The following is a 26,254-nucleotide window of genomic DNA, read 5'->3' on the forward strand; positions in this document are numbered from 1 at the left end:
GCCACTGTCGCACCTTTGCTCACTCTGGAGGATTCAGTGGATTTTCTCGAGTGATTTATCGCTTTGAAAAATAAAAATTTGATTGATTGTTGATGTTTCTTGTTTTTTGTTTTTTTAATTTTACAGTATGTTCACTTGTGGGCGCAGGACGTCCTGGTTCACAGATAACTCGTCGAGTGAATGAGAGTTAGAGCTATTGGAGTTGAGCAGGATTACACGGTATCTCACTGCAGGTTCTACCAGGATGGTGAGGGACAGACGGGATCTGTGACTGGCTGACTGGCTGGCTGGCTGACTGGCTGGCTGGCGTCTCAGGTATCGTACCTTCCCCTCCAGCTTCTGGATGATCTTCTTGCCCCCCTTCAGCGCCATCTGCTCGGCCTCCTCCAGCCTGCCGCTCATCTCTTTGATCTGAGCCTCCAGCCCTTTCTTCACCCTCTCCAGGTGCAGCGTGTGTTCCTGCTCCAGACGCAGCTCCTCGCCCACCCGCGCCAACTGCATGCATTGTAACGAAGGATTCTGTCAGAGGCCTCACACAAAACATGCACACGTGCAAAAAAAAAAAGAGACTTTATCCATGAGAGAGGCTGAGCAGAGAGTTCTAGATGCAATGCTTTCTATAGGTCTATGGACTACAGCAGGGGTCAGCATCCTTTTTAAACCTGACAGCTAATTCATGGGTGCTGAGTCCTACAACCAGTTTGCTACACTCTTCTGAAATAACACATTTTCTCAGTTTGTCTTTAGTTATATATTCGTATTAATGATACTCAGCAATATGAAGACACTCTTCGTGTTAATGATTTCTCACAATAATTATCAACAATGACTGAACAAGGTTACTGAACAGATAATATTATCATACAACACTATTATCAATTATTCTATTAACCTCAGCAATTGTTCAAATTTCAGATGATGACTTGAACAACATTTCATAGAAGAAAATGTCTCATTTTCACTCTTTGCATTGACAAACCCTTTTAACCAATCATGAACTATGTTGCAAAAACATTCCTACATGTTTATAGGTGCAAATCTGCATTTTTAAGAAAATTATATCTGTTACATTTCATGAACACACTTTTGAATTGAACTCCATTTTCAAATGTCCACCTGAGCTTCTCTACACTTAATGTATAATGAAGTATTCACAATTCACATTTAAGATATTGTCATTTTCAAATCTATATAAATGCAAGTGTGATTACAAAAAAAATAGCAAAAAAATTAAATTAAATTTTAGGCCGAGTTGTGCAATTTTTTTTTTTATAGCAGACCATGTTGATGACCCCTGGACCGGGGTGAGTGGATTGGACATGGGATTGCCATGTATCCTAGCATGCATTGCAGTGTAAGTGCCCCTTTACCTCACAGCAGGCCTTCTTGGCTTTCTCCGTGGACGCCCTCAGCTCGGCCTGCAGCTCCTCGTGCTCCTGCAGCAGAGTCTGGAGATCCACCTCCAGCTTCCTCCTCCCGCTCAGGGCCGTCTGGAACTGAGCAGGAGCGGCGGGAAGAACAGATTAAAAGTCGGACGTTCCAGCGGCAGGGAAACATTAAAATCAGAGCGGCGGAGCCGCTCCCAACCTGGTTGTTGAGGTCGCTGAACTTGTCGTTGACGTCCTGCAGCTCCGTCTCCAGGGCCTTGCGGGCCCTCTCGGCGCTGTCGAGGGCGGCGCGGGTCTCCTCGCTCTCGCCCACCAGCAGGGCGCAGCGTCGCTCCAGCGCCGCCTGCTCCTCCCTGTGGTCCTCGTGGCTCCTCACCTCCTCCTCCAGCTGGGTCTGCAGCTCCTGGGACAGAGACAGCAGGGCGGGCGCTCTATCAGCTGCTGTTCTTAATGTTGTCTTTTTTCTTTCTGCTCTTAAAAATCCAGTGTGTGCCAAATTTTAAACATTTTGGACAGCCAATAAAGCATATCTATCTATCTATCTATCTATCTATCTATCTATCTATCTATCTCTATGTCTATCTATCTATCTATCTATCTATCTATCTCTATCTATCTATCTATCTCTATGTCTATCTATCTATCTATCTATTTATCGCACGTCAGACCTTGATCTGCTGCTGCATCTTCTTGTTGCTCTTGCTGAGCTCCGCGTTGCTCTTGGTGAGCAGGTCCACCTGCAGCTCCAGGTCGTTGATGTCAGACTCCAGCTTCTTCTTCAGCTTCAGTCCCTCCGCCTTGCCTTTCATTTCCACGTCCAGGGTGGTCTGGAGGGATTCCAGCGCCCTCTGGTGGGTTTTTCTGGCAGAGGAGGCGAAGAGGAATGACAAATATTCGAAGGAAAAGTTTGGCTGCAGACAGCGAGAAGGGGTTTAAGGAAACAGGCTTTTTACCTCCAAAGCGGAGACTTTGTAGAAGAAATAAAGGGGGGAAGAAAAGATAGAGATAAAGGTTAGCAGCACTGTAAGCAGAATGTTAGTTTATTTGTAGAAACTGTTTCAATAACACACACAAATTAATTTGCAAAAATTGGAGAAAAAAAAGATCAGTAGGAAATCACAGTAGGAAGTTACATGTTCAGAAAACAGAAGCTTTTGAAAATGATCCATGGTACCTGTTAAATCTGTGGAGGATGACTTAGTTTTTAAAGCAGCTAGCAAGATTTAAACCCTGCTTGGCCAAAATGAACTGATAGCTAGCTGCCGTCTGCTGTGCTCCTTCTTAACGTGGTTATGCTGTAAGACGATGACCAAGAGCCTTATTTCTGATCTCTGTGAGGAGGAAAGCAGTGAGATAACTCAGACGGGTCCACACCTGGCTGCCTCTGTCTCCTCCTCCTTCTCCTGAAGTTTGCGCTCCAGCTCTCCTCTAGCCTGAGACAACTCCAGCTGCAGCCTCAGGACCTTGGTCTCCTCGGCCTGGCGGGTAAAGAGGGAGTGAAGAAATAATCAAATCGATGGATGGCAGGACATAACCTGTTCTGACCAGTCAGAGCAGATGCACGGACCTCCAACGCTGCCTCTGACTCCTCCAGTGAGGCCTGTAGCTCCTCCTTCTCCATCTCAATCTTCTTCTTTGCTTTCTGGAGCTCGTGGACGCTTTTGCCTCCGTCTGAAAGCTGGTCTGTCAGATCTGCTATCTCCTCTGCAAGTTGGAAAAAAAGACCCAATAACACATGAATAGCCCCTTTATACGCTTCAAGTGTGTAGCAACAAAGGGTTAATGCAATGGTAATGCAATGGTCTGACTGTGTACGGGAAAAAATGCATAGCGTATGTCAGACTCAAGTGCCCCAGTATTATATATTATATGTCTCATATTATTGGTTGTTTGTTGTGTTCAACAACTGAACAACTGAAATCGAGACCTTTCAGTGGATTGCACAACCAATCAAAGTCCCTCCATTTGGAATACAGGACATGACTGCTGCATGCTTTTAAAGTTCATGGATGAAGAAGCAACAGGATGCCGGTACAACCTTTTGGCTGTGTGTAAAGATGGATGGAGCTTCCAGTTTCATGAAGGAGGCTAACGCAGAGGTGGCAAAAACCTTCATTCTATTGATTGGCCAGCAGAGGCCACCAAAAACGGTTGCAAAAAGGGTTTCAATTTCTTTTGTTGGTTTGAATCGTTATATCACAAACCAATGGGTGACATCATGATGACTCTGCCCATCTTCATGTACAGTCAATGGCATATAATAATGCTACACAGTAGCAGTAGCTTATGTGTATTTGAGGGTATTTTCACATTAAGAGTAACAATGAACAGCAGTAGAAGAAAACCAGTGAAAACTTCTTTTATTCAGTGGTGAAGATGTTTTTGTTTTACTCCCTCCTGCCTTTAGCGAGAGCTTATTCAAACGCCACTGCACAGCTGGCACCAGGGAGCCGAGCTGTCCCTCATGTTGCCTCATGCAACAAGAAGCAGGAAGCCTCAAGCTGCTGCTGCTGCTGAACGACTCGAGCAGTAAAAACCTCTTTGTTCCTATTTGTTTTCCATGGTCTACCAAATGATCCAATAAGTCCCACAGATTTGGGAACTCACTGATATGGCGAGTTACGTTAACAATTAATATTATATATTTATGATTTCATCATTGCTGGTTTAAAAAAAAAAAATCAATACCATTCATCTTCTTGTCTGTTATGATCCCGTCATTGTCTTACCCTGGTAGGCCTTGTTCTCTCTGCAAACGGCCTCCAGCTGCTCCAGAGACTCTTCGTGGGCCGTCTTGAGCTTGAAGAGTTCGCTGGCGTGCTGCCTGCTCTCCTTCTGACACGACTCCACCTCGGCCACCAGCTCCTCGCTCTTCTGCTTCCAGTCTCCCAGCTGCTTCTCCAGGATCCTCTGCTTTTTGTCCAGCGCTTGGCCACAGCCGCTGGCCTGCAAGACAACACGGAGGCTCTCTTCAACACGGGGCGCTCAAAGCAAGAGGCAAGAGCAGCTCAGCAACACTATACTATCACAACAATATCATCTGATTTCACATTGGGCTCAGCTTGGCTTCTCACTGTTTAAGCCATGCAAAAGTTTAAGGTCGCAGTCGTCCTGTCGGCTGTTACACAGGCGTTTCTTTTTGTCTTGCAGTCTATGGAAAAAAAAAAGTCTTGGGGCCATTTTCGGTTTTTTGTCTGCAGTACCGTGAGTGACCACTTGGACAAATTGCCACGCTTCCATATTAGCAGTCTGGTATCCAGTTCTTATAACATACTTCGATGTGTGAGACCCATGCACGGCTTCCCCCTCTGCCGTTACCTTGTCCAGGTCCATGCACAGCTCCTCCACCTCGCCCTGCAGCCTCTGCTTGGTCTTCTCCAGCGAAGAACACTTGGCCTGGGTCGCTTCCATCGCCTCCTCCGCCTCCTGGAGCCTGGAGGCCAGCTTCTTCCTGCAAGACACGCAGTGGTTAGCGCCAGCCGGCGGTGTCCAGAGCGACAAGCGGAGCGTTTGCGCCACCCACTTGGTCTCCTCCACCTCCTCGGAGTGCTGGATGGCGTCGGCCTCGTGCTTGCCACGCCAGTGCGTCACCTCGCTGTTGAGCTTGGAGACCAGCCGCTGGAGCTCCTGCTTGCTCTCCTGCTCCTCCTCCAGCTGCTCCTTCAGCACCTCGCACTCCTGCCGCGCCGAGCCCAGGCAGCCGCTGACCGCCTGCCTACCCTGAAGATCACCGCGAGATAATCAGAACAGAGCTCCCGACCCCGGAGCGCCAATCCTTCACCCGGACGACCTGTCGCTGACCTTGACCTCCTCGTCCAGCTGCTTCTTCAGCTCGTCCGCCTGAGACTGGAGCTGAGCCTTGGAGCGGCTCAGCTGACCGGCCCGACTCTCCGTCTCCTCCATCTGACGACCCATGTCTGCGTTATCGGCTGATGGGACAACAAATCAAAAGCTGCCCGTCAAACACGAGGCGTTAAAAGGGTCCAGTGTGTAAAATCTGGCCTGATTTATGATTTTTACATTGGTAAAAGCTGAACATTCTACTCATACATGCATTAATAAAAGTGCGTCCTCGCACTGCAAAAGTAATTTGGTTTTCCTACCCTTAAAACAGTTCTTTTTTTGTGTCATTTTTTAAGGAAGCCCACCAGACAGTTTCATGAATATGAAACGTCAGGTGGGCTTCCTTAAAAAAACAGACGTCAAACAAATTTTACACACTTTACTTTAAAGAACTCTGCCCAAGCCCGGTTCTGCCGAGTGTCAAGCGGCTCTGTTATTATCAGGGTTGACTGACGACGGTTAATGTTCACCGCGTCAGCCTCGGTGCGGAGAAAAATTACAAGGTATAAAAATAAAATAGAATAGTCGGTGCTCAATGAGGCGTCAGTGACTCGTCACCCTGTCCGTGAGGACCATTCTGCTTCGAATAGGCGAAGGGAGTTTTGTGTTGCCATTTTAAACAAGAACAGAGCTGTGTTATTCACAGCTGCAGAGAATGGGCCAGCTCCACGCAGCTCCTCCACTCAGCCAGGGAAAACAGTGGAGAAATGTCCTCACACTCGGAGGCTGCGCATACTGAGGGAACGGTGGTCGACCTCGGTCAGGGCAAGATATTTCTGACCTTTACCAGAACTGTGGAAGCTAAAAGGAACCCGAAAGCTGACTTTTTAAGACAATGGAAAAACCTCGCAAAGAAGTGTTTGTTTTAAATCCATTTTGGAGAGGGGGATCGTTTATATCGATTGCTCCTCTGAGTTTCTCTGAGCAGAAACGTTTTTGGAGTCCAGGTATTCCAGTATGTCCAGTCGGTCCGGTATGTAAAACTTTATCATATTTAAGGAAACCCACCTGACAGTGCGTTTCGTATTTAGGACACTGTCAGACGGGCTACTTTAAAAAATGGTGCTGCAAAATGGCAGCTGGCTAGGTGCAAGACCCTTATTGCTCTATGTATATTCTTACATATATGAGAACCATTCTAAGGATAGGAACACCAAATGACATCTATTGTACTGTAAACTGTAGTATTAATGTGGAGTATGCTAAGCTTTTGCAAATACAAAAATCATAAATCAAGCCAAATTTTACACTATGGATCTTTAAAGAAAGTCTCAAAAGTGCTCCAACGACGGTCGAACCGTGACCATGTGACCTAAATCTGTTCAGCCCAGTGTCACTCCAGCTTGTCTCTACCTGTGAGCCTGTTCTTGGCCACGCTGAGCTCAGTCAGCGCCCTCTGCAGGTCATCTCCTCTCCTGTTGGCGTCCGACAGCTGCTCCTCCAGCTTCTTCACCTGGCTCTCTGAGGACGTCTGCAGCACAGTCCAGGCACAGCAGCACGTTATGCTCGGGTGCATTGTGTTCAGAGTTCCGGGGGGGGAGCAGGAGAACCTTGGACCAGACGCACTGACCTTGACTTTCTGCACGCTGTCTAGGGAGGCTGCCAGCTCATCCACCTCCAGCCTCAAGTTCTGCTTCTCCTTCTCCAGCTTGGCCCGCGTGCGCTGCAGAGACTCGCACTGCTCCGTCAACTCCGCCACCGTGTCGCCGTGCCGCTTCCTCAGAGACGCCGCCAGAGCCTCCGACTGCACCGTGGACTCCTCCAGGTCTCGCCTCAGACGCTGCATCTCGGCCTCTCGTTTCTTGTTCAGCTCCATCTGTCAGTCACAAACAGGTTGTGGACCTCTACACCGTGCTGGTGCACACTTAGTGATGGGTGACGTTCGCATCGGAACGAGAACTTACACAATGCTAGCATTAATTTTGGAAGTTGGATTAATTATGTTTTCAGACACAATCCGATGTTGATCCCTGTTTAAATGCAATAGCAATCAATTTTGAGCATGAAAAAAAAAAAAACCTTCCAACTTTATGAATAACTGTGAGATACCGGTTGCTCTCAGCTGCCTCTGGCTATCTAATATATGCAATGATGGATAATGTTTTAAAAATGTACTGCTGAATTTAAGAGCAAAGAAGTGAAAAGACAGCACAAGACAGTTTTGTCTGAGCAAAACAAAACTCTGCCAACAAAAAAAAATAATACCATGTGACCTTTGGACATAGGTAGACAGAGTTTACCTGAGAAGCCGTGGCCCCTCCGGCCTCCTCCAGTCGGTCTGTGAGATCATCCAGCTCTCTGGTTAAATCTGCTCTCTGCTTCTCAACCTGGAACAAACAAATGCAGCCGGTCACACAAGGCGGAGCAGTGAGCAGAAGAAGGCAAAGGTGCGATGGCAACACAAGGATGGGATGCAGCTCCAAAACCAACATGTGAGCAGGCCGGTGACCAGCACGAAGAGGATCTACCAGCTACTGTTGCTATGGTTCTCCCACCTGCTACTGAGGCTCCTGACTTTAGTTCAATCAATAAACTTGAGATTTACTAGCATGTCTTTTTTTTGTTCCTTCTTACTTACAGAGCTTAAAATTTCAATCCCATGGCACAACCTGAAAGCAATACCAAGAGGAAACAAAATAGCCTGAACTATTTCAAATTCATTGACAAATGATAAGAAATACGATCAACCAAAGAAATTCTTTAATGTTAATACCTAGACAGCATTAGTCTTGAAGGCCCAGTGTGTAGGACTTAGCAGCAGCTAGTGGCAATACCGAGTATTGCAAGCAATATTAACACTGATCCCTGTTTTCTAATGTTTCACCTGAACCCACATCTTTAAAGCAAAACCATGATGGCCTGAGGACGGCTATGTTCTGGGCTACTGTAGACACATGGACCTGCTCCTCATTAGCAAATCATAACCGCAGCATTCATTTGCTCGTAAAAACCTAAATTCGATTCATGTTTATTCTATTAAATGCGAGTCGATCCCTTAAAGTGTGACACACACTTCCTTTAAAGGTAGAAGATGTTTTCTGACATCCCCCTCCCCCTTCCTCCCCCTCCTCTTCCTCCTCAGATGGGGGCCCTGAACCGCCAGGGGAAACGTCTGATTGACAGGCCACAGGGGGAAGTGATCTTCAGGTCAAAGGGCCTACTTGTAGCCAGTCGGGGCAACACTGAGGTCAGCTGCTGTCGCACAATCCAAATATTGTCAATGACCTCTTGTTTCCTGTGTTAGTCACACGATTCCCAGCTCACCGCTAAACATCCTCCACATGTAGGTCAGAACGCTTAGATGGAGCTGCTAATAACACGGCTAAACTGATCACCATTGAAGTTCAATCACCAGATTCAACTTCTTCAGCCCTCTTCTTCAAAGACCTCTTAGTAATCTGGTGTACTTCTTTTTGAGACGTCAGTCAGATTCAAAGTGTAAATACCAGACTAGAAAGCTGCTCGCGGCTTGATGGATAGTCCCGTGTAAAAGTCACCTAGAAGCTCTTAAAAGAGTCTCATCACTTCAGAGACAGGTGTGCTTAGACCTGTAACTTACTTCTTCAGCTTGTAACTGTCGTGCCTTCATCGACTGCTAGCGGTAACAAAAAAAAAAAAAAGAGGAATAGGAAAGGTAAGTTTAGGCCTCCTCCACGTACTCTAGTAAAATAAATACATATTCAAGGGAAAGATCATGAAAACTGGCATTCACAATCAAGTGTGCAGAAGCCAGACGACTAGCTAATAATATTGTTGTATCGATGTACGTACAAAACGGTGATAAATTACACTAGAGCAGTCCTTCAAACATTATTAAATAAGCTAATAAAGCTAATAACATTGATATAATGAGATATGAATAGATACAATGTGGATTAGATGAGAAAATTAGATGTTGAAAATGAATTATCAAAGACGCAGCAACAAACAAAACAATAACAATTTGCTACTTTAACGTGGCTAATGGCATTTCCATGTTATTGTATGATTGACTCAAAATACACACTGTATACTGATGTCACAACATTTGAGTCTGTACAGGGCAATAAAACCCCCAAAAAATGAGACATCAAAACAGATCAAAAATATCAGAGTGGCTCAGCGGTTCGCACTCTCGCCTAACATGCAGATGATTGTGGGTTCTATTCCTGCTCTACTAAATTAGGATAGTACAGTAGTGGAGTTTGCATGCATGGCTTCTCTCCAGGTACTCCAGGTTCCTCCCACAGACTCTGAGACATGCACATCAGGCTAACTGGCAACACTAGACTGGCCGTTGGTGAGAGCGTGGATGGTTGTTTGTCTCTCTGTGTGTGGCTGCACTTGCACAGCGGTGTTAGAACATGGACGGGTGGGACCATATAGAGCTTATAGAGCTTTGGGAATTGTGACGTGTGGCGACAACAGACTGGCCATGCAGATTTACCTCAGAGGAAACTTCTCACGCTCAGACGCGGCATGCATGGAGTGAGTTTATAAAGTCGGGCCATTACACGCAGAGACAGCCGGCGCTCTGCAGTTAAAGACACTTGTTGTTTTTACGCCGATGTTTTACAGCCGCTCTAAAGACAGACGCGGCCATGGGACGGCTCTGTAAAAAGCTCCCACCCACCCACTTACAGCAGCAGTCAATACACCTCAGGCAGAACCAGGGAAAACAGATGACACCAACCAGGGGGCCTCCCGTGGAGGACCCCCACCACTGGAGCCCCTTCCCCAGTCTGCAGCGGTGACCCGTCAGCGGAGAGCAGGGCTCACTCGTCGCTCTCCTCCGCACCACTGACTGAGTCAACAGCTCCTCCGGATCATCAGCAGTGTCAGGGTCAACGCCCCTGAAGATGTCTGCTGAGGAGGACAGATCCATCTTCTCATGACTGGAGGTGGAGGGGTGGGGCGGGCGGGTTGGTGGTCCTGGTGGGGTCTTCGCGAGTTCCCTGCCTAATGCGGGATGGAGGTTCGACCCTTCGCCCCGGGACACATCAATAAGCAGCGCTGCACTTACTGTCTTGGCTGCAGTGCCTGACAATTAAAGCCAATGATGGTCGTGCAACGCATGACTCACATCCACTTTGTGGATTTTCAACTTCCTCAACTCGTGTTGCTTTTGGCCTTTTGTGTAAAACTCCATTTAGAGTGAAAACTCTTCTTTAATGTTTGTGTGAGTACAGACCCCGCATATTTTTTTTGTTTGTGTAAAGTTGGTTGACGGGACTTTATCTCCAAAAGCAAAAAAGCAGCCAGAACTAATTGGTAACATTCAATTCCACCTTCCACCAGCAGGAGTTCCTACGTCAGTGGATAAAAGTGGATCTAATCTACCAATGCAGCGAGGACATCCTGTGATTATGTCCTATTAACTTTAAAACCGAGTGGAATATTCATAAGTAACTGAACTGGCTGACTAGCAAATTGTCATTTTCCCGAAATGTGACCCTACACTCAGACATTTTACCTCAACGCACCTGGACCTTGATGTGACAGCCTTTATGATTAATGCAGCAGTGGACCTGTGTGCCACTTGGTGGCAGTAAATCATGATATGCCTCATGTGGTGCACAGGTTAGCTGTCAGGTTGCACCCTCTGCTAATTGATTGACATGTGAATTACATGCACGTTGATTCTTTTCTTAAGTCATTTTCTTTAGCCGAAAGCTAATTTGATTGAAGCTTGGTGACTGCAAACAATACAATGTCTATATAAAAGTATATCATGTACAAATAGTGAGCTTTGTCTTCTTCATCAAGGCACAAGCACTAAATGTATTGATTTGACCAACTGCGACTGACACAGCGCCCCCTTCTGGCTTGGTATAGAACAATATCATTTTGGTTAGCTGGTCGTTTTTGGTCTATTTGGTGTTTCTCCCATTACAAACACACAGACAATACTTGGCTAGTGACATCCTTACAGCCAGACAATGCAAATACAAAGGTGCCATTCCCAATGTTACAAGTAAATAAATCATCTTAAAAAAAAGATTTTTGAAAAACTACACAGAGTTGCTCCAAACCTCTATGTGTGTGTGTGTGTGTGTGTGACGATACACCAGTGTACACTTTGAGTACATGAGTGAGTATGGGGTGGTAGTGGGGGGGGGGGGCTGGCATTCCATTGGGAAGGGGATGCCATGGAAAATAGCGGCGCTGCCTGTCAGCCTCCACCTCCTGATGATATCTCCCCTGTGTGACCTGAGGAGCAGAGCCCAGACAATGGCAGGCCTGTCTGCAGGAGAGGCATGTCGCAGATAAACCCCCCCCCCCCCAAAAAAAAAAAAAAAAACCTGCATGTCTCAGCCTGCCTCCTTCCTCGCTCGCTCTCTGGCTTTTTTTTTTTTCCAGAGGTTCACTGCTGAGGTGGCGGGCTGCTGCTGCTGCTGCTGCTGCTGCTGGTGGGCCCACTGTTCAGGAATACCACCCAGAGTTGGAGCCGTGTGTAAAACCACGGCCTCAGGTGCCGACTGTCACTCCATTCAACACAGTCGGTGAAATATGCGCATTCTCTGCACTCCTACTGTATCCTGGAAGCTGAGGCGGGGGACTCAGGAGGGTCAAGCAGGGTTTTTTTTTTTGGGGGGGGGGCGGCGGGGGATGAAACACACACACACACACACACAGGCTTTTAAGAGCCTGTTTGAACGCCAGCGGCCACCTCGCTGGTGTTGAAACCTCCACTTTCTGTGCCTCGGGAGAGGACGTCATCTCGGAGGGTTTTGCAGGAGATGCGTGAGACGTCGCGGGAAGAGCTGCTCTCTGATTCTCGGAAGGATCCCCTCACATCCCGGAAGGATGTGAGGGGATTACGAGAAACAGAAGGTGCAACGACTCGTGTGATGGAGACAGATTCTTGGAGGGGAAATAAGAAAATGGGAGAAGGAGGTGGTGGCGCTGGTGGTGCTGGTGGTGCTGCTGGTGCCTTCTGGGGTCACTCCTTTTTTGTTTAATCAGAAACACAAGGTCCTCTCCCCGGGCCTGCTTTATTATCACAGGTGCAGATGGTTTGGGGTGACCAGAGGCACCGGCAGCATCAACACACTGCACCCCCATCGGCGGCTGCCGCCACACCGGCAGACCTCCCTCCATCCCTCCTCCCTCCCCCTTTCCTTCCCCCCCTCTCTCTCTCTGTGTTTCACCGCACAGCTCGACCTCCCGCAGCTTCTAGACGGGCAGATGTTTTGCAGCAGCGGCGAAACGTACCTTGGTTCTCATGGCCCGCTCCGCCTCCAGCTCCTCCTCCAGGTCCTCGATGCGTGCCTGCAGCAGCAGAGAGAAGAACAGACCCGTTAAAGTGCAACCTAGCGGGGCCGCCGGCGCCTCCACGGTTCTGACGTCCTGACGGAGGACAAATGGGGCGTCGCCTTCGCAAAATGTTTTTGCTATTTCAGGGCGAGCGCTTGCGCCTGTGTGTGTGTGCATGCGCACGTGCGTGTGTTTTCTGCCTCTGTATTTTTTTTCCTTTTTTTTTTTTTCTCCCTTCCTCAGGTAGCAATTTGGGGGCAAGGATGTCGAAAGTCACCATCATTATCTGTGTTGTGAGCCAGGGCTGCTGCGTCCGCTGGCAGAGAACACCGGAGGGCCAGTCATGCCAGTTTTCATGGCATTCAGGGAAATTCTTAGGTTTTGTTTTTGTTTTGGGGTTTTGCAGTTCAGGGTGAGGACTGGAGGCCAGGAGTCTGTTCTGCAAGAGGTCTGATGAGCTGATTATTACACAGCTGCAGGGAGCAGCAAAAAAAAAAAAAAAAAAGGAAGAAGAAAAAGAAAAAGAAAAAGGTCCCTTAATGGCATTTTGTGTCATTCATTTTTTTTTAGCGTTTACTTTTTTTTATATATACTATAAATGCAGTAACTGTACACACTGACTCTACATACTTCTGATGATATTTCAGTGTGTCTGCACACATACTCAAATGCAACATTCGCCCAAAACCTATTTGAAAAAGTATACGGGACAGTCTGAAAATGTCTCCAACCATCACAGCCACCTGTTTGCATGTAAATGTCTCACATGACACAAATTCATATGATGCCAGCGCTTTGACCGCTACACTTGTTGAATACTGGCAGGCAAAGAAGGCGCAGGTTTTAAATGCAGGTTTCACACTGAGGGCACAAGACCCCCTCAGTACAGTAGAACAGACCGCGCTGGTTGCAAGTGATGCGAGAAAAGAGCAGCGCGGCAGCTGCACACAACAGCAGGACACCTGCGAGCGCAGGAATAGTTTTTACGCCGCGCTTTAATTGAAGGGTTGCAGTTCGACTCGCGACAAAAACCATTCATACACGAGTGAATTCTCCTCCCCTCCCTTCAGTGGATGGGATTCTGCTCCGACAGGCTAAACAATTAACCAATGATCCAACGTAAACAAGTCAACCGCGCAGCAGCTTCTGTTCAGCCGAACCTTTGCCAAGGCTGCGTTCTGCACCGCTTGTTAAAAAAAAAAAAAAAAAAAAAAAAAAAACTTTACAGTTTCCCGACGAGGCTGCATCCTTCCTGCCAAGTCGTGTCATGTCCCTGCGCTATCTCCTGCGCCCATCTGTGTCAGGAAGCATGTCTGACATGACACGCAGCCCGGGACGGTTCACAGCAGCGGCACCTCCAGCTCACTGATGTGGTGAAAGCTCTCTGAACGGCTGCAGGGGAGCCTCGCGCGGCGCAGGATCGCATTCTTGCAGCCAATGCAGGCGACATTTTTCAATTTTTCGAACAATTTTGCAATTAAAAGTTCCCTAAAATCCTGAGCAAATGTGTACGGCAGACGTTTCATCGCCTTTGTGGAAAATAGCCCACAAATAAAAATGACCATTCCTGGCTCTTCAAACTGCGATTTTTCTTTAAATAAAAAAAAGGAAATGCAGAGATATAATGTAGATATAAGTAATGTTTGGTTGTTTTGTTTTTGTTGTTTTCAAAATAAAAGCTAATATAAAAACTCACATGCCAGCGCAGGACATCTGCAGAGAGAACAGCCATGGTGAGGCAGCAGCAGCCCAACTGACTGACTGACTGACAAGCACGCGCGCTGCGCGCACACACAACTCCGCCGCTGATCCCCTGCGGCATTTCACTGTCCACACCCCCTCGTGCATGCACAGCCTCTTTTGTCTCCCACAGTTCTTCCTGCCCGCGTCTGTTTCTTGTTAAATTTCGACTTCGCTCTGCCTCGAACCGCTCTCAAAATAAATAGCGCAGCCCCCAATACAATTGGAGAAAACATCGTGCACCACCAACAGATGTCGGCAGCAGAGCGCACGACTTGGATCAGAGCAATTTGAAGTAGACCGGAAGTAGACTGAAGACGTCCAGGAGGTGATTTCGAGCAACAAATGGCATCCGTGTGAGAAGAAACCCTCTCACAGCCTTTCACGTGATGAAGCGTTTGGATTTTTTTTTTTTTTTTTTTCTGAGGGGGGATTAAAAAAAAAAAAAAAAAAAAAAACACTACCGGACATGATGAATGATTTCCTATCAGCTAATATTAAGACTGAATATTATGGCTGTGGATACTGTGACTGTAATTCATGCCTACTTTTCACCTGTACGTTCAAAAAGGCAAATCCATTTTGATAACTGTACAACCGCAGTCTCCATGCAGTCAGCCTGAAACTTTTTGGAGCACGCATTTTTAAAATATATTGTGCTGTTTTCCTGTGAAACATTAAAAAACGACAGTGTAATTTATACAGTTGGCCATCTACGGTGTGAAAACAGACATTTTGCTAACGTGAGGGGAAAGAAGGGGAAACATTTCTTTCTTTGCACTGAGTCAAATCGAAATAAGTCTGGAAAAAGTTATTAGTTATTGTCTGCAAGTGCAAACGTTGTTTTTTTTTCCGCCTTCTCTGCAATTTGCGTCCTCTGGGAAGGTGCAGCAGGATGAGCTCATGAGCGCCACAGCATAGTTTATATCTGTTTCCACATTTTTATGCTGTTATACTTCTATGCAGTCTATCACTCTAACTATCTGTCACTTTAATCCAACACATATTTATCCAAATAGTCTCACTCACAATGGAGATTTTAGGCTGCATGAATTGCAGCGGATCACTTCCATTACTGGAATCCAAAGCAACACTGTCTTTCACTGGAGGTGAGAAGGAGAAAGAGTAGACAGGTGCCTGGCAGACAACAGGGCGATAGAGTCCCGTTCCAGGCCAGTGTGGGGCGCTGTGTCAATCAATGGATTACATGCTGCTTTATATAAAATTCACTTCAATTGGCATGTGCGTTAATTTTTGATGATCCTATAACTGTAATGTTTTTTTTTTTTGTCATTATTTTATTGATGAATGCATCACGTAGAAGACAAAAAAAAAAGACACTTCAAGCTAGTTTTTCCTTCAGCGCGCCATAAAACCACTGTAAGTGCTTGCAAATTGTGATCAGATGTGGCCTCATCGCGCTGCTGATTCAGCCTCGTCGGCAGCTCTGTCCTGTGAGATCCCCCCACGTGGGTCAAGGGGGGGGGGGGGGGGAGGCAAGTGAGTGGGAGTTCTGCCTCTGAACCAGACTCTGTCCAAGCCATGTCAAACAACTCAGGCACACGCAGCCTGGATCTGCTATGTCGTTGCAAGCACCTTCGGGTGGCAGTGGCAGTGTTCACCTTCACACTGCGTATGAAGGTGCAACTCCAAAATGTTGGTGCTACGATTTTGCCAAAGACTTCAGAATCATCACGACGATGGACTTTTTCAATAAGTGCCAGTTATCCCAATTTCCTTTGTCCTCTTCAACATTCAAGGGTAAGTAGGTCACCTCCACCTTAAAGTGGCGCCATATCGATATTCAGTCTCTAAAATCCAGAGAGACCCAGCCCACCTTCTGGGACAGGATGCATCATCGCACTGAACACTCCCTGGTTTGAAACAAACCCCAAACCCCACAGGGTTTGTTTTGTTTTTTTCCAAGTTCACAGTATATTGTATAAAGGGCCTGTCCTCAAACAGTTGATCTTGGTCTCAGAGTGGAGCTCCAGCAGTGTGTGGGTAAATTCACACTGCATTAAGTCATAGCTAAGCACTTTGGGGGAGCTGCTCTGTTGTTACAGTGAGAGTGTGAGGATGAGGAGCAAGAGAGCGGAAGCTTGGAGCCTGCGTTGGAGCATCCTGGGAGATCCAAAGCACAGTTGAGAAGTAAAACAAAGACAAACTGTGGGAGTGCAAATGTACTATTTTTGTGATATTTACGTGCCTGCAGTTCAGTAAGACGGAGGAATTCTGAAGCTTGTTAACACATTCAGCTCAGACCATTAACAACAATCAAGAATCTGTTCTTACACAGTGGAAAAACACATCCTGAAAGACTTTTCTGGGAAATAAATTCTGTCTAAATAAAGAAACAGAATGTAAAAGTTAATTGTACCTGTAAGATATTGTAAAGAAAATTCCTTCAATAGCTTTGGGCTCAAAGTGCAAGTCTGCTGATCGCCGCCGCGGAGCGACTGAAGAGTCTGATGATCAGTGAAACATCTGGTGCAACAGGCTGCAGGCCAAGGCTCAGCTTTATCTCCTCAGACTGGGAGCAGCCTCACGGCACAGTGTAACTACTTTATGACCATGTAATAAAGCAACAATGAGATGTTTGTGAGATACCAGGACTGCAGACCTGCTACGACTCCCTTTACAGCCCGTCAGAAACCCGATGTTGCGTAATAACCGCATCGCTACCATGTCAACTCTGACTTGCCGCTCATCCATCTCAACCAATGTCCAGCAGTCCGCATATTCAATATGAATTATGATCATGGCGGTTTCACCAGACAGCCTTCTTCACGGATTAAGAGCAACGCTGGGAGAAAGTGACTCTTAAACTTAAGTCATGTATATATATTTTAAAGCAACAAATGAGAGATTGCTGAGAGAGAAATGCATGGATAACTGAGCTTGACTCCTCTCTGGTTAGCAGCCTTAAAATAAAATTAACCTTTGCCTTGGAAAGAGCAGGAAGGTGGGCAACAAAGGAGGTGGACTGCACAGCGTCAGCTGCTCCGTCCACCTGCAACCAAGCTTGCTGGGACACAGATAATGGCCTCACTGTGAGAGAAAAAAGGCCACAGTAAATTTAAAACCATGCCTGTCCTTACAGGTACACACAACTCGCCCAACTCCAGGACAAAAAGGTCCTTTATCTTCCCTCCAGATGACACATAGGGCTGAGCGACAGAGCGGAGAAGCGCCGCCCGACCTTTTAAAAAAGAAAAGAAAAGAAACTAAACTAAAGCCACCCAGACTGTCTGTCATTCAAAGGGATGGACGCAGACAAAACAGCCTATCTGCAACACGCACCAGTGACGCGGATGAAAGCTGTCACAGAGACTCGATTCTATCAGGATTCGCAGGAGGAGCTTCACTGTAAACTTCAGGGACTTCTTTTTTCCCCTGGGACTCTGCACACAGGCAGACTAAACATTAGAGTTAACTGTGTGCTAAACAACCCAATAAAATACAAACAAACAGTGCTGTTCCTTTCTAAATGTGAAACGTGCTACACGGCCAAACGTCTAATCCAGACGACGGCTCTTTGAACGCAGCCGATCACATCAAGACCGTCATGCCGCGTGTTTACCTTCCGAGTTGCCGCTCGCTTAATGAGTTTTCCCTCGCGAGTGTTGTGGGTTTTTTTTTTTTTTTTTTTTTTTTTTTTAGGCAGCATTCTCTTCACGGTCGCTGATCTGAGAGCTGCCAAAAGGTCTGACGAGCCCTTGTTTGCTGTGGGCTCTCGGCGATTCCCATGTTGTAAACACACAAGTGCAATTTTAGACTCCATTCCATGGAAAGTAACATCACACCCGCACGTTGAAGCACAGCCAGATACAACAAAGTGGGAAGTTTTCTCCACTTTCACGAGATGGTTTTTCAAAAATGATGACTAAACAGGAAAAAAGACGAGCCCTCCTCCCCCCTCAACCTCGAACCAAAGTTACGGTGATGTCCCCTGATGTCAAACACTTGCTGAGGGTTGCAAATACGATGAAACACGAGTGTCTTGCAGCATCAAATTCAGGTTGACGCTTTCGAAATCTTTCACTCAAGGTTAACGCTTGAGGAGCAACTATTCCTACAAGTTCTTTATTTTAGATTTTGAGCTGTGCCTTCCTCCTCTGCTGTGTTTTAGCATGCTAGCTTGACGCCTGTGAGGACAAAAATACATCAAAAGCTCACGTTGTTTTTTCCCCCTTTTGGAGAATCGTGAGGGCCAAAAACGAGATACCAAATAACATGCAGAAACTCCTGGAAGCACCGTGTTGTTTGTGTTTACAGTGTATCCACTGTTGCTTAGGAAATAAAGCCACGTACAAACAAGTGGTTCACTCAAAAGAGGACGACAAACACACACGGCAAAAAAGTGCACACACTTAAATCTCAGAATCCATCTTGTGTTCACTGATGCGGAGTTAAAACCAGCCTTAAGTTCCCACAGTTAGTTCCCAAACCTGATGTAATAAAAGCGTAATGATACATGTGCATCGCTAGTGGAACCAGTGGCAGATCAGCACTGTGGACTTGGGAACTGACAAGTCGGCCATGTGACAAGTCACGTGTGCACATCTGTCACAGCAGCAGCAGCAGTTTGTGTCTGAACTGGCTCACAGGTGGAATGCGGGGGGGGGGGGGGGGCTGTGGAAAAAAAAAAAATGAGGATTTCAAAAAAAAAAAAAAATACATTGCAACATTTGAATGTTTTTCCGTGAGCCCTTCAGGATCAGACGGGTGGTGGTTCATGAATGTGTCAAATGTAGAATAACATTAACATTTTTTTTTTTTTTTTTATCATAATAAAGTTTTTTTTCCCTCCGATTGTACAAATCGGTTTTAGACGCCTTTAGTTGTAATTTAGTGCTGTACAAACAAAAGTTCATTGGTTAAAAAAAAAGTTGAAAGTTGAAAAAATAAAAAATATTTGCCCAATGGATCCCATTAGACTCAGACAGTTCCGGCTCTAAAATTCCCAGTAGTATTCCAGGAAGTACAACACTTCCTTCCTTCTTCCTGCTGTGATGCAGAGCCTCGTGATGGACTCAGTCTTCCTTCCTGACCAACCTGACCAACAGGCAGCTGCAAATGACTAAACTCTGTTGTATCAGTCCAAACAGCATCATGCGGTGTTTTCAATGAGGACATTGACTATTTGAAGATATTCCTGGAGATGGTAAACAGTTTGGATGCGGGCGGTGCATGCTAACCATCTCCTGTCCTGACAGTGTCGGGGCTGCTCAGTCACTGCTCCAATCACGGGGCAGAACCCAGTACCTCTGTTGAAAGGCAGGAATGCATCTCTCACAGCCCCGTGTGCACCATCAGGAGCTGGTCCCCTTCAGCCCAGGAGGTTCCTTTGGTTCCGGCCGCCAGTGACCAATAAAATCACTAATTACACTCTTCCTGGGCTTCATAATGCAGAGAAAATAATTTCTCCACAACAGCAGCTATTGCACTTTACCTTTTCACGCCTCTGATATCCTTAAGAAACAACAACAAGTGCCACCACGACTTTGATCATCTCTACTGTCGAAACTTAGAAAGCCACCTGCAGGTTGATTGAGATCCCGCTGAGTTACTTGTATTGGCACGGTAAATTAGAGGCTGTGGATGGAAGTCACATACCGGCTCTGACGCCTCAGAGATGTTATCAGCTAAAGAGAGACACACTCTCAAAAGAAACCTGCCCCCCCCCCCAAAAAAAAAAAAAACACTTCAGGAACATTCGCTAACATCAGCTTCCAGTAGCCAGCACTTCCTGCTTCATTCACTTTGTTTTGAGCCAATGAAGCCAGAGTGTGAAGCAGAGAAAGCCATCATCAACCAACCTGATTATATATTATTTTTTAAATGTCATTTTATTTCATCTTATTCATCCAGTCTGCATCCTTTAAGGAGAAACAGGTGGCAGCCATGCGCAGGCTGCTGCAAGCTGCTGCTGCTGCAGTCTGAACGATGTTTCATCTTATTGGACAGCATTCAAACAGCACTACAGGCTCTTGCTGATGGAAAAGATGACTTCATTCCACGTCTGACAAGCGTCAGCAAGGCTTACTGCGAAACGTTTTGATTGGCCTCCAATAAGTGTGACAGACTGACTTGACCAATCACTTTGTTTGCACTAATTTTGACGTGGCCTCCAGGCAGCAAGCTAAATCCTACAGAACTGTAAAACATGAGTTCCAGCTTCTCTGTAAGGTTCACTTTTGACTGTATCGCAAACACACACACACACACACACACACACACACACACACACACACACACACACACACACACACACACACACACACACACGTATGCAGGCACACTTCTTGACTTGGCCTTGTCAAAACAATAAGTGTCTCACTTTCTTTGAATTAAAGCTGAAGTCAGAACACGGATTCCATACAAACACGTCCTTATTACTTTGTTTTATACACAGACAGGCAGAGTCTGACCTGTTGCTCCTTGTTCTTTCTCTGCAGGCCGGTGTTCAGGGCCTCCTCCGCCTCCAGTTTGGAGCTGGTGCTGTTGATCTCCATCTCCTTCCTTTGAGAAGAGGCGCATGTGTCAGGTTTGTACTAGACGTTGCTTTTGCATAAGTCAAAAACAATGTTTTTGGTAATATTAATAGTGTACTGTCATTGCAGATAGACAAAATAAAAGTCCTCTCAGAGAGTCCTTTATGGAAGGACAGACTTCTATTTTTTTTGATTGCAACAGACTGTTGCTATTAACTTTCTCACATGCTGTCACACAGGCAAATCACCGGTTGCTAAAGTGGCAATGCTAAGGTCATAACACTGAGCTTCATGCTAAGACTATTCTCAAGCCTTTTATTTTCATCTGTGACACAAGTGTAGCTCCTTCACATCGTTCATCGATCAAAAACCTCGCAGGAAAAGAAGCATATTAGCCCTCTGTTTTAGGCATCCAGCAAGAGTGATTCGGTTTTAAGCTTCCTGCTAAAGCGTTATTGTACTTGCTTGTGACATCACAAAGGGTTGATCGCAATTATTTTTTTGTTTGTTCTGATGACTGAGGACATTCTCATAGTTGAGACCTTTAACCCTCAGCTAAATAAACAGAAGAATCAAAATATGAACCAAATCATCAAGCATTCTAAACACGTCAAAGGGTTCTCTATGAAATTCTCTATGACTGCATTGGCAACGCGTCCTCTGATCACACATCACACTGCTCAAGTTAATAAAGTCCAAGTTAAGCAAACACGAGGGTGACGGATCTTTCATCCCGTCAGCTAAAGAATCACCTCATGAGTCACTGGTATTGATAATATTCACTGTTCAGAGTTCATAAAGCGGATATCACCGCTCAGCCGTCTTTGCTTCATCCCCAGAGTGAGTGTTCCTGGCAATCTGTCCTTGTCTCCAGTTAATTAATGCTGCAGGTCATACTGTATGCATCAGTGAGCGACGCGGGCTTCTCGCACATGACTGAGGGCAGATCGCTACTTGTTTGAGAACTCTGATAAACGATGTGTGGAAAGGTTATCGCTACAGTGTTTGCTCTTCCGCCCCGGGACAGGATCATCTGACACCTTTCAGAGCTTCAGCACTTTGTCTCTTCTTTGAGGTTAGTAGATCGTTTCCATAAAACATCCACGGACACATAGGATAGGATCTGCTGTCAACTTTAGTGTGACTCACGTCACAGAATTGTTTTTTTTTTCTTTTTCTAAATGCATACTGGAGTGCAAAGAAATGAAAGATACTGAATCATCATTAAGACCAAGATGTCTGAATGAATATTATTCACACACTCAATGGTGAATTTGAATGTAATTCTCCACCACTTAATGACGGGTCAGGACACCCTGTGATTGAAGAAAGCCTGACACTGAAAATAACAAATGATTTGAATCTTGATGAATGATGAATTTAATGATGAATGACTCGTAGTTCTTTTGCTCAGTGCTGTGCTAAACGTTTCAAAAATCAGCCCTTTGTGATGTCACAAACCCCATTTTCTCCGCAAAAACGGTGCTAGTGCTAAACTAGCTGCTTTTTTAATTTGTCCTTGACTTCAACTTCAACGCGAGATCATTTTCTTCAAAAACACAAGCGGTTTATTTTACCTGCTCTGTTTAGCTTCCTTCAGCTTGCTTTTCAGATTCGTCTCAGAGGGCAAAGAGGCCACATACTACTACCTTTGATTGTTTGTTTGTTTTTAATAATGATGTTGTTGGTGTATCAAAAAAATAGTGGCTTGCACTGTATTGTAATCCCGCCCTGATGACCTGACGTCACTCTGGATTTACTTTTCCTGACTGGAAGGTCGAACTCAGCATCAGTTTTAGCAAGATGTCAAAATCTCAAAAAAAAGCATTTTTGCACAAGACTGTAAACAGAGGGCTAAATGATGTATTTTCCTAGAGGGGTGTTGCATTTGACTTTGACTTCCTGGTGACACCAGTTTGCCTCTGACCTCTTGATGAGCTCCTCCAGTCCACTCCTGCTCTTCTCCATCTCTCCCAGACTCTGCTGGCTGGACCTGCCGTCGCCCTCCACTTTCCTCCTGCCTTTCTCCAGCTCGCTGCGCTGGCGCCGCTCCTGCTCCAGCTTGTACTCCAGCTGTGCACAGAAAACGCCATCATGAAAAATGTGTAAACTGATGACAACGTTCCCACGGTGACAAAATGTGTCATTGAAGAATGAAGAAGAATTCAAGTTTATTGCTGTAACGTTGTTTCCATGCTGCCCTCTTGGCTGCGTGACTCTTCAAAGAGAGGTTTTGTTTCCTTATTTTTCTATATTAAATAAATAATTAGACTGGGTTGTAAAATAAATAACTTTAATTTCTACTTATTGTATACACAAAGCTTGTGTTTTGTGGTTTGGTGTTTCATTTCAAATTTCAAATTTCTTTTTAGAAATGTTTAAAATCTGGTTTGAGCTTACATCTCATGCACGCTTCATGAAAAAAATAAAACAAAAATATAAAAACAATGTTTTATTTTATTTTTTTTAAATTGGAAAAGAGAACCTTGTACTATACTGGATAGTATGGTTCAGTCAGTTCATGTTCAAATTTTGAGTTTGTTTTTATCTTACACTTCAATTGGAATACATTAAAATCAGTGCAGACATTACAATTACACTGTCCACTGCAGTTGTCAAAAGCACATGAGTAAAAATGCACTTGTAAAATATACTATGTACTAGTAAACTAGTTACCCAGCATTCCACCCTGTCTTGCTTGTCATGCATAATATATATTAAAATGTTAGTAGGATTTTGATTGAATTCAATTGCAATAATAAAACATAAAGTTGATCAAAAACAATTTTTTTGTATCAGTAATTAGGTACTTGACAGTGTAATGAGAGTAAATAAAGGCCATTCATTCATACAAGCCTGCTCCATATAAAGACTCTCCTCATATCCCTTTGCAGGCTTCTGAAACTACAAGGATTCTCCATAGGTTCAACAACGAGTTATGGAAATCCGTGTGTTCTGAGAGGAAACACGACTTGAACTTACATCTTCGGCTTGCATCTGTAGCTTGGTTTTCTCTTTGGTCAGCAGGATCACCTTTTCCTCTTCTCCCTGCAGGTCCTCAATGGCCTGCTGTTGGAGAAAGCAGAGGATGTCAGAGCCTGCGCTGCACGTGGGTCCCTCAGCCGCTCGCCCTCAGCGCCGCTGCCTCACGTCCAGCTGCCGGCCACATTGGCCCATGGAAAGTCAGGAGATGTTTGATTGCAAAGAAAATGTCAAAAGTCTTCTCCACTTTGATCTGAGGGATTAAAGTTTGTCCCTCTGCATTATCCGTCAACCGAGAGCGAAACCCTGGGATCAAACTGTGCCCGCTAAACCCACTGCAGCAGCCTTGGCGGTGCCGGGTCCACTCTCTCTCATCACGCACAGGCCGTCCTTTGTGTTCCGGGTTAAACCCACGAACTGACGCGTGCTACACAAACACTTGGGGATAATGACCCCCGATGCTTAATCGAGGTGGCTACTGCCGGTAGCATGTGGGGGAAAACCAGTGAAGATGTTGCCTGCCGGGGAGCGCTGGTCAAGTCGGTTAAGGGTTAATAGTTCTCTGGCTTTCAAGGCATCTGCTCTGCTTTTTAGAGTCCGGAGTCCCGCGTTTCTGATGGAGAGCACATTCATCACCAGTTTCACTTCTGGCAGGAACACAGGCCATATGCTCCTGTTTAAATAAACTTCCATTTGGGGTCAAGCAGAAAGCGAGGTGTCTGCCTGCACTCTTGCAAACCTGACCGAGCCTTTCAGCTTCATGATGATAAAACTCCCCAAATAAAGACAGACAACGACACCCTGACTAGAATTTGGTCCCATTGAGGTCGTGCATTAGTTTGCGCCGTACGCTGCAGACATGCCCCACACTGTGTTAGATATAGAGATGAAAACTGTTTTCCTTTACATCTGTTTCCAGAACTTCCAGTGCATTTCAGTGCTGTTATCAGAAAGGAGGGTTGACAGATGCTTATATGAGCATGTCAGGGTCACGTGACCATCACTGAACAGAACTGCTGAATAAAACTTTAGGATCAAAGAAAAAAAAACAAAAAAAAACACCAGTCGATTCAGTTAGGTCTTTACACATGACTGCAGGGTTTTCCCACTGCAGGCAGGGTAAAGGTCATAGCCAATGAAGTCAAAGGCAAAATTTGTTGGCAACAAATTTAATTGAAGAATGCTAGTTGGTGACATCATCAGGTGTGTTCTTCACGCTATGGAGCCGAACTATGTTTCATCCAAAGGGTCAATGAAAGTGCATCTCTGTTCCCTCCTATGTCTGGCAGTCACAAACATCTGACCAGGTATTACAGAAAACTAAGTACATGTAAAGACAAAAAGTCTAACTGTGGCAAAAATGGCGTAGGATCTTGTATCAATGTGTTCAAAATGTAGGTTTTTATCTTTGATATGGAAAAAATGGAGCTGTCATATGTTGACCTCTATGCTGTTAGGTGGCAGCATGTCCTAGTAACACTGACTTGACCTGGCAAGATAGCTTGACGATGTTGTCTTAAATTGTCTTGGCTAAGCTTGTCTACACTTAACACACTTACCATTAAACTGCACACAGTATGTGTGCAAGTAGATTTTAAAAAATAGAAATTTTACCCGCACATCATTCATGCCACAGACTAGTGGACCTGCCTGGAGAAGAGCATCTCAACACTGATGTTGCTTTTTGCTTTTGAAGAGAGCTTGCAGTAGGCTTATCCAAACATAATATAACACAATTTACAAGAAAAATCAACAACAAAAGCATTGGCAATGTACACAATTGTAACAAGACCAGAAAACCAACCCTAAATAGGTTCTAGACTGGTTAGTCACAGAAAGACACATGCCTTGGTGAGAATCACAGCATGTAAACATAACTTCAGACTGTTTATAAGAAAATTCCACAAGACACCACAATGGATGGATGTCATCTGTGGCTTTGTAGGAGCTTTGTCAGGGATCATAAAATAACTGCCCTGAGGTCATCTTTCTGAACTTTTTAAATCCAGATCCAAAAGGAAAAGTCTATATTTCACTTTTCCCTCACAGCCAACCATCACAGCCATTCTGTAATTTACTGTGACATGGATTTGGCCCATTTCCGCAGCAGCTACAACCCATCATTTCCGTGGCCGGGTGAAGTCGGCAGAACCGACAATTCAGAAGTGACCTCGTATACATGCGGCCGACAGCGTGACTGGTATCTTATGAAAAACTTAAAAAATAAATTTAAAAAATGGTTGGGGACACAGACACTTTTGATGGTATCCAATGTGACCCTCTGCTAAGCCCCACCTCTTTGGTGACTGCTGCGGCTCCAATGTTTTCACATAATCACGCCAATTGAGTTGTGAGTTATTGCAGTTAGTAGTATTACAAAGGCAATGGTGCGCAAGATATCATATAGAAATATGTAAATGTGTCTCAAATTGTATCGGGAATGAGGAAAACATGAAGACAGAGGGAAAAGCTTACTGGTCATAATGCAAGCATCAGGTACCACACAACTTTGACACAATCACTGAACGACCACATATTTGTACAGCAAGGTGAGTCAGTATGACGTCA

The 26,254-nt window shown here is 45.4% G+C and overlaps 1 protein-coding gene across 5 annotated transcripts in view; it reads right to left on the reverse strand.

Moving 5' to 3' along the window:
• LOC142893290 (putative uncharacterized protein MYH16) overlaps positions 1-26,254 on the reverse strand; it is a 51,775-nt gene that overhangs the window by 3,133 nt on the left and 22,388 nt on the right. For 4 of the 5 annotated variants that reach the window (XM_076033732.1, XM_076033733.1, XM_076033730.1 and 1 more), the window contains exons 4-20: positions 23,687-23,773; positions 22,632-22,777; positions 20,642-20,732; positions 12,426-12,482; positions 7,472-7,558; positions 6,802-7,047; positions 6,585-6,702; positions 5,190-5,317; positions 4,912-5,108; positions 4,707-4,839; positions 4,118-4,334; positions 2,956-3,092; positions 2,763-2,866; positions 2,057-2,249; positions 1,588-1,791; positions 1,371-1,496; positions 325-495 (exon numbers count right to left, since the gene is read on the reverse strand). In XM_076033732.1, the coding sequence (XP_075889847.1) occupies positions 325-495; positions 1,371-1,496; positions 1,588-1,791; positions 2,057-2,249; positions 2,763-2,866; positions 2,956-3,092; positions 4,118-4,334; positions 4,707-4,839; positions 4,912-5,108; positions 5,190-5,317; positions 6,585-6,702; positions 6,802-7,047; positions 7,472-7,558; positions 12,426-12,482; positions 20,642-20,732; positions 22,632-22,777; positions 23,687-23,773 (2,442 nt within the window). The remainder of the gene's footprint in view (positions 1-324; positions 496-1,370; positions 1,497-1,587; positions 1,792-2,056; positions 2,250-2,762; positions 2,867-2,955; positions 3,093-4,117; positions 4,335-4,706; positions 4,840-4,911; positions 5,109-5,189; positions 5,318-6,584; positions 6,703-6,801; positions 7,048-7,471; positions 7,559-12,425; positions 12,483-20,641; positions 20,733-22,631; positions 22,778-23,686; positions 23,774-26,254) is intronic. The other variant, XM_076033731.1, reaches the window with a different exon arrangement.

The sequence above is a fragment of the Nelusetta ayraudi genome, unplaced genomic scaffold, assembly GCF_046127955.1.
Source record: "Nelusetta ayraudi isolate G7.1 ecotype Tasmania unplaced genomic scaffold, CSIRO-AGI_Nayr_v1 ptg000042l, whole genome shotgun sequence".
In the NCBI taxonomy this organism is placed as follows: domain Eukaryota; kingdom Metazoa; phylum Chordata; class Actinopteri; order Tetraodontiformes; family Monacanthidae; genus Nelusetta; species Nelusetta ayraudi.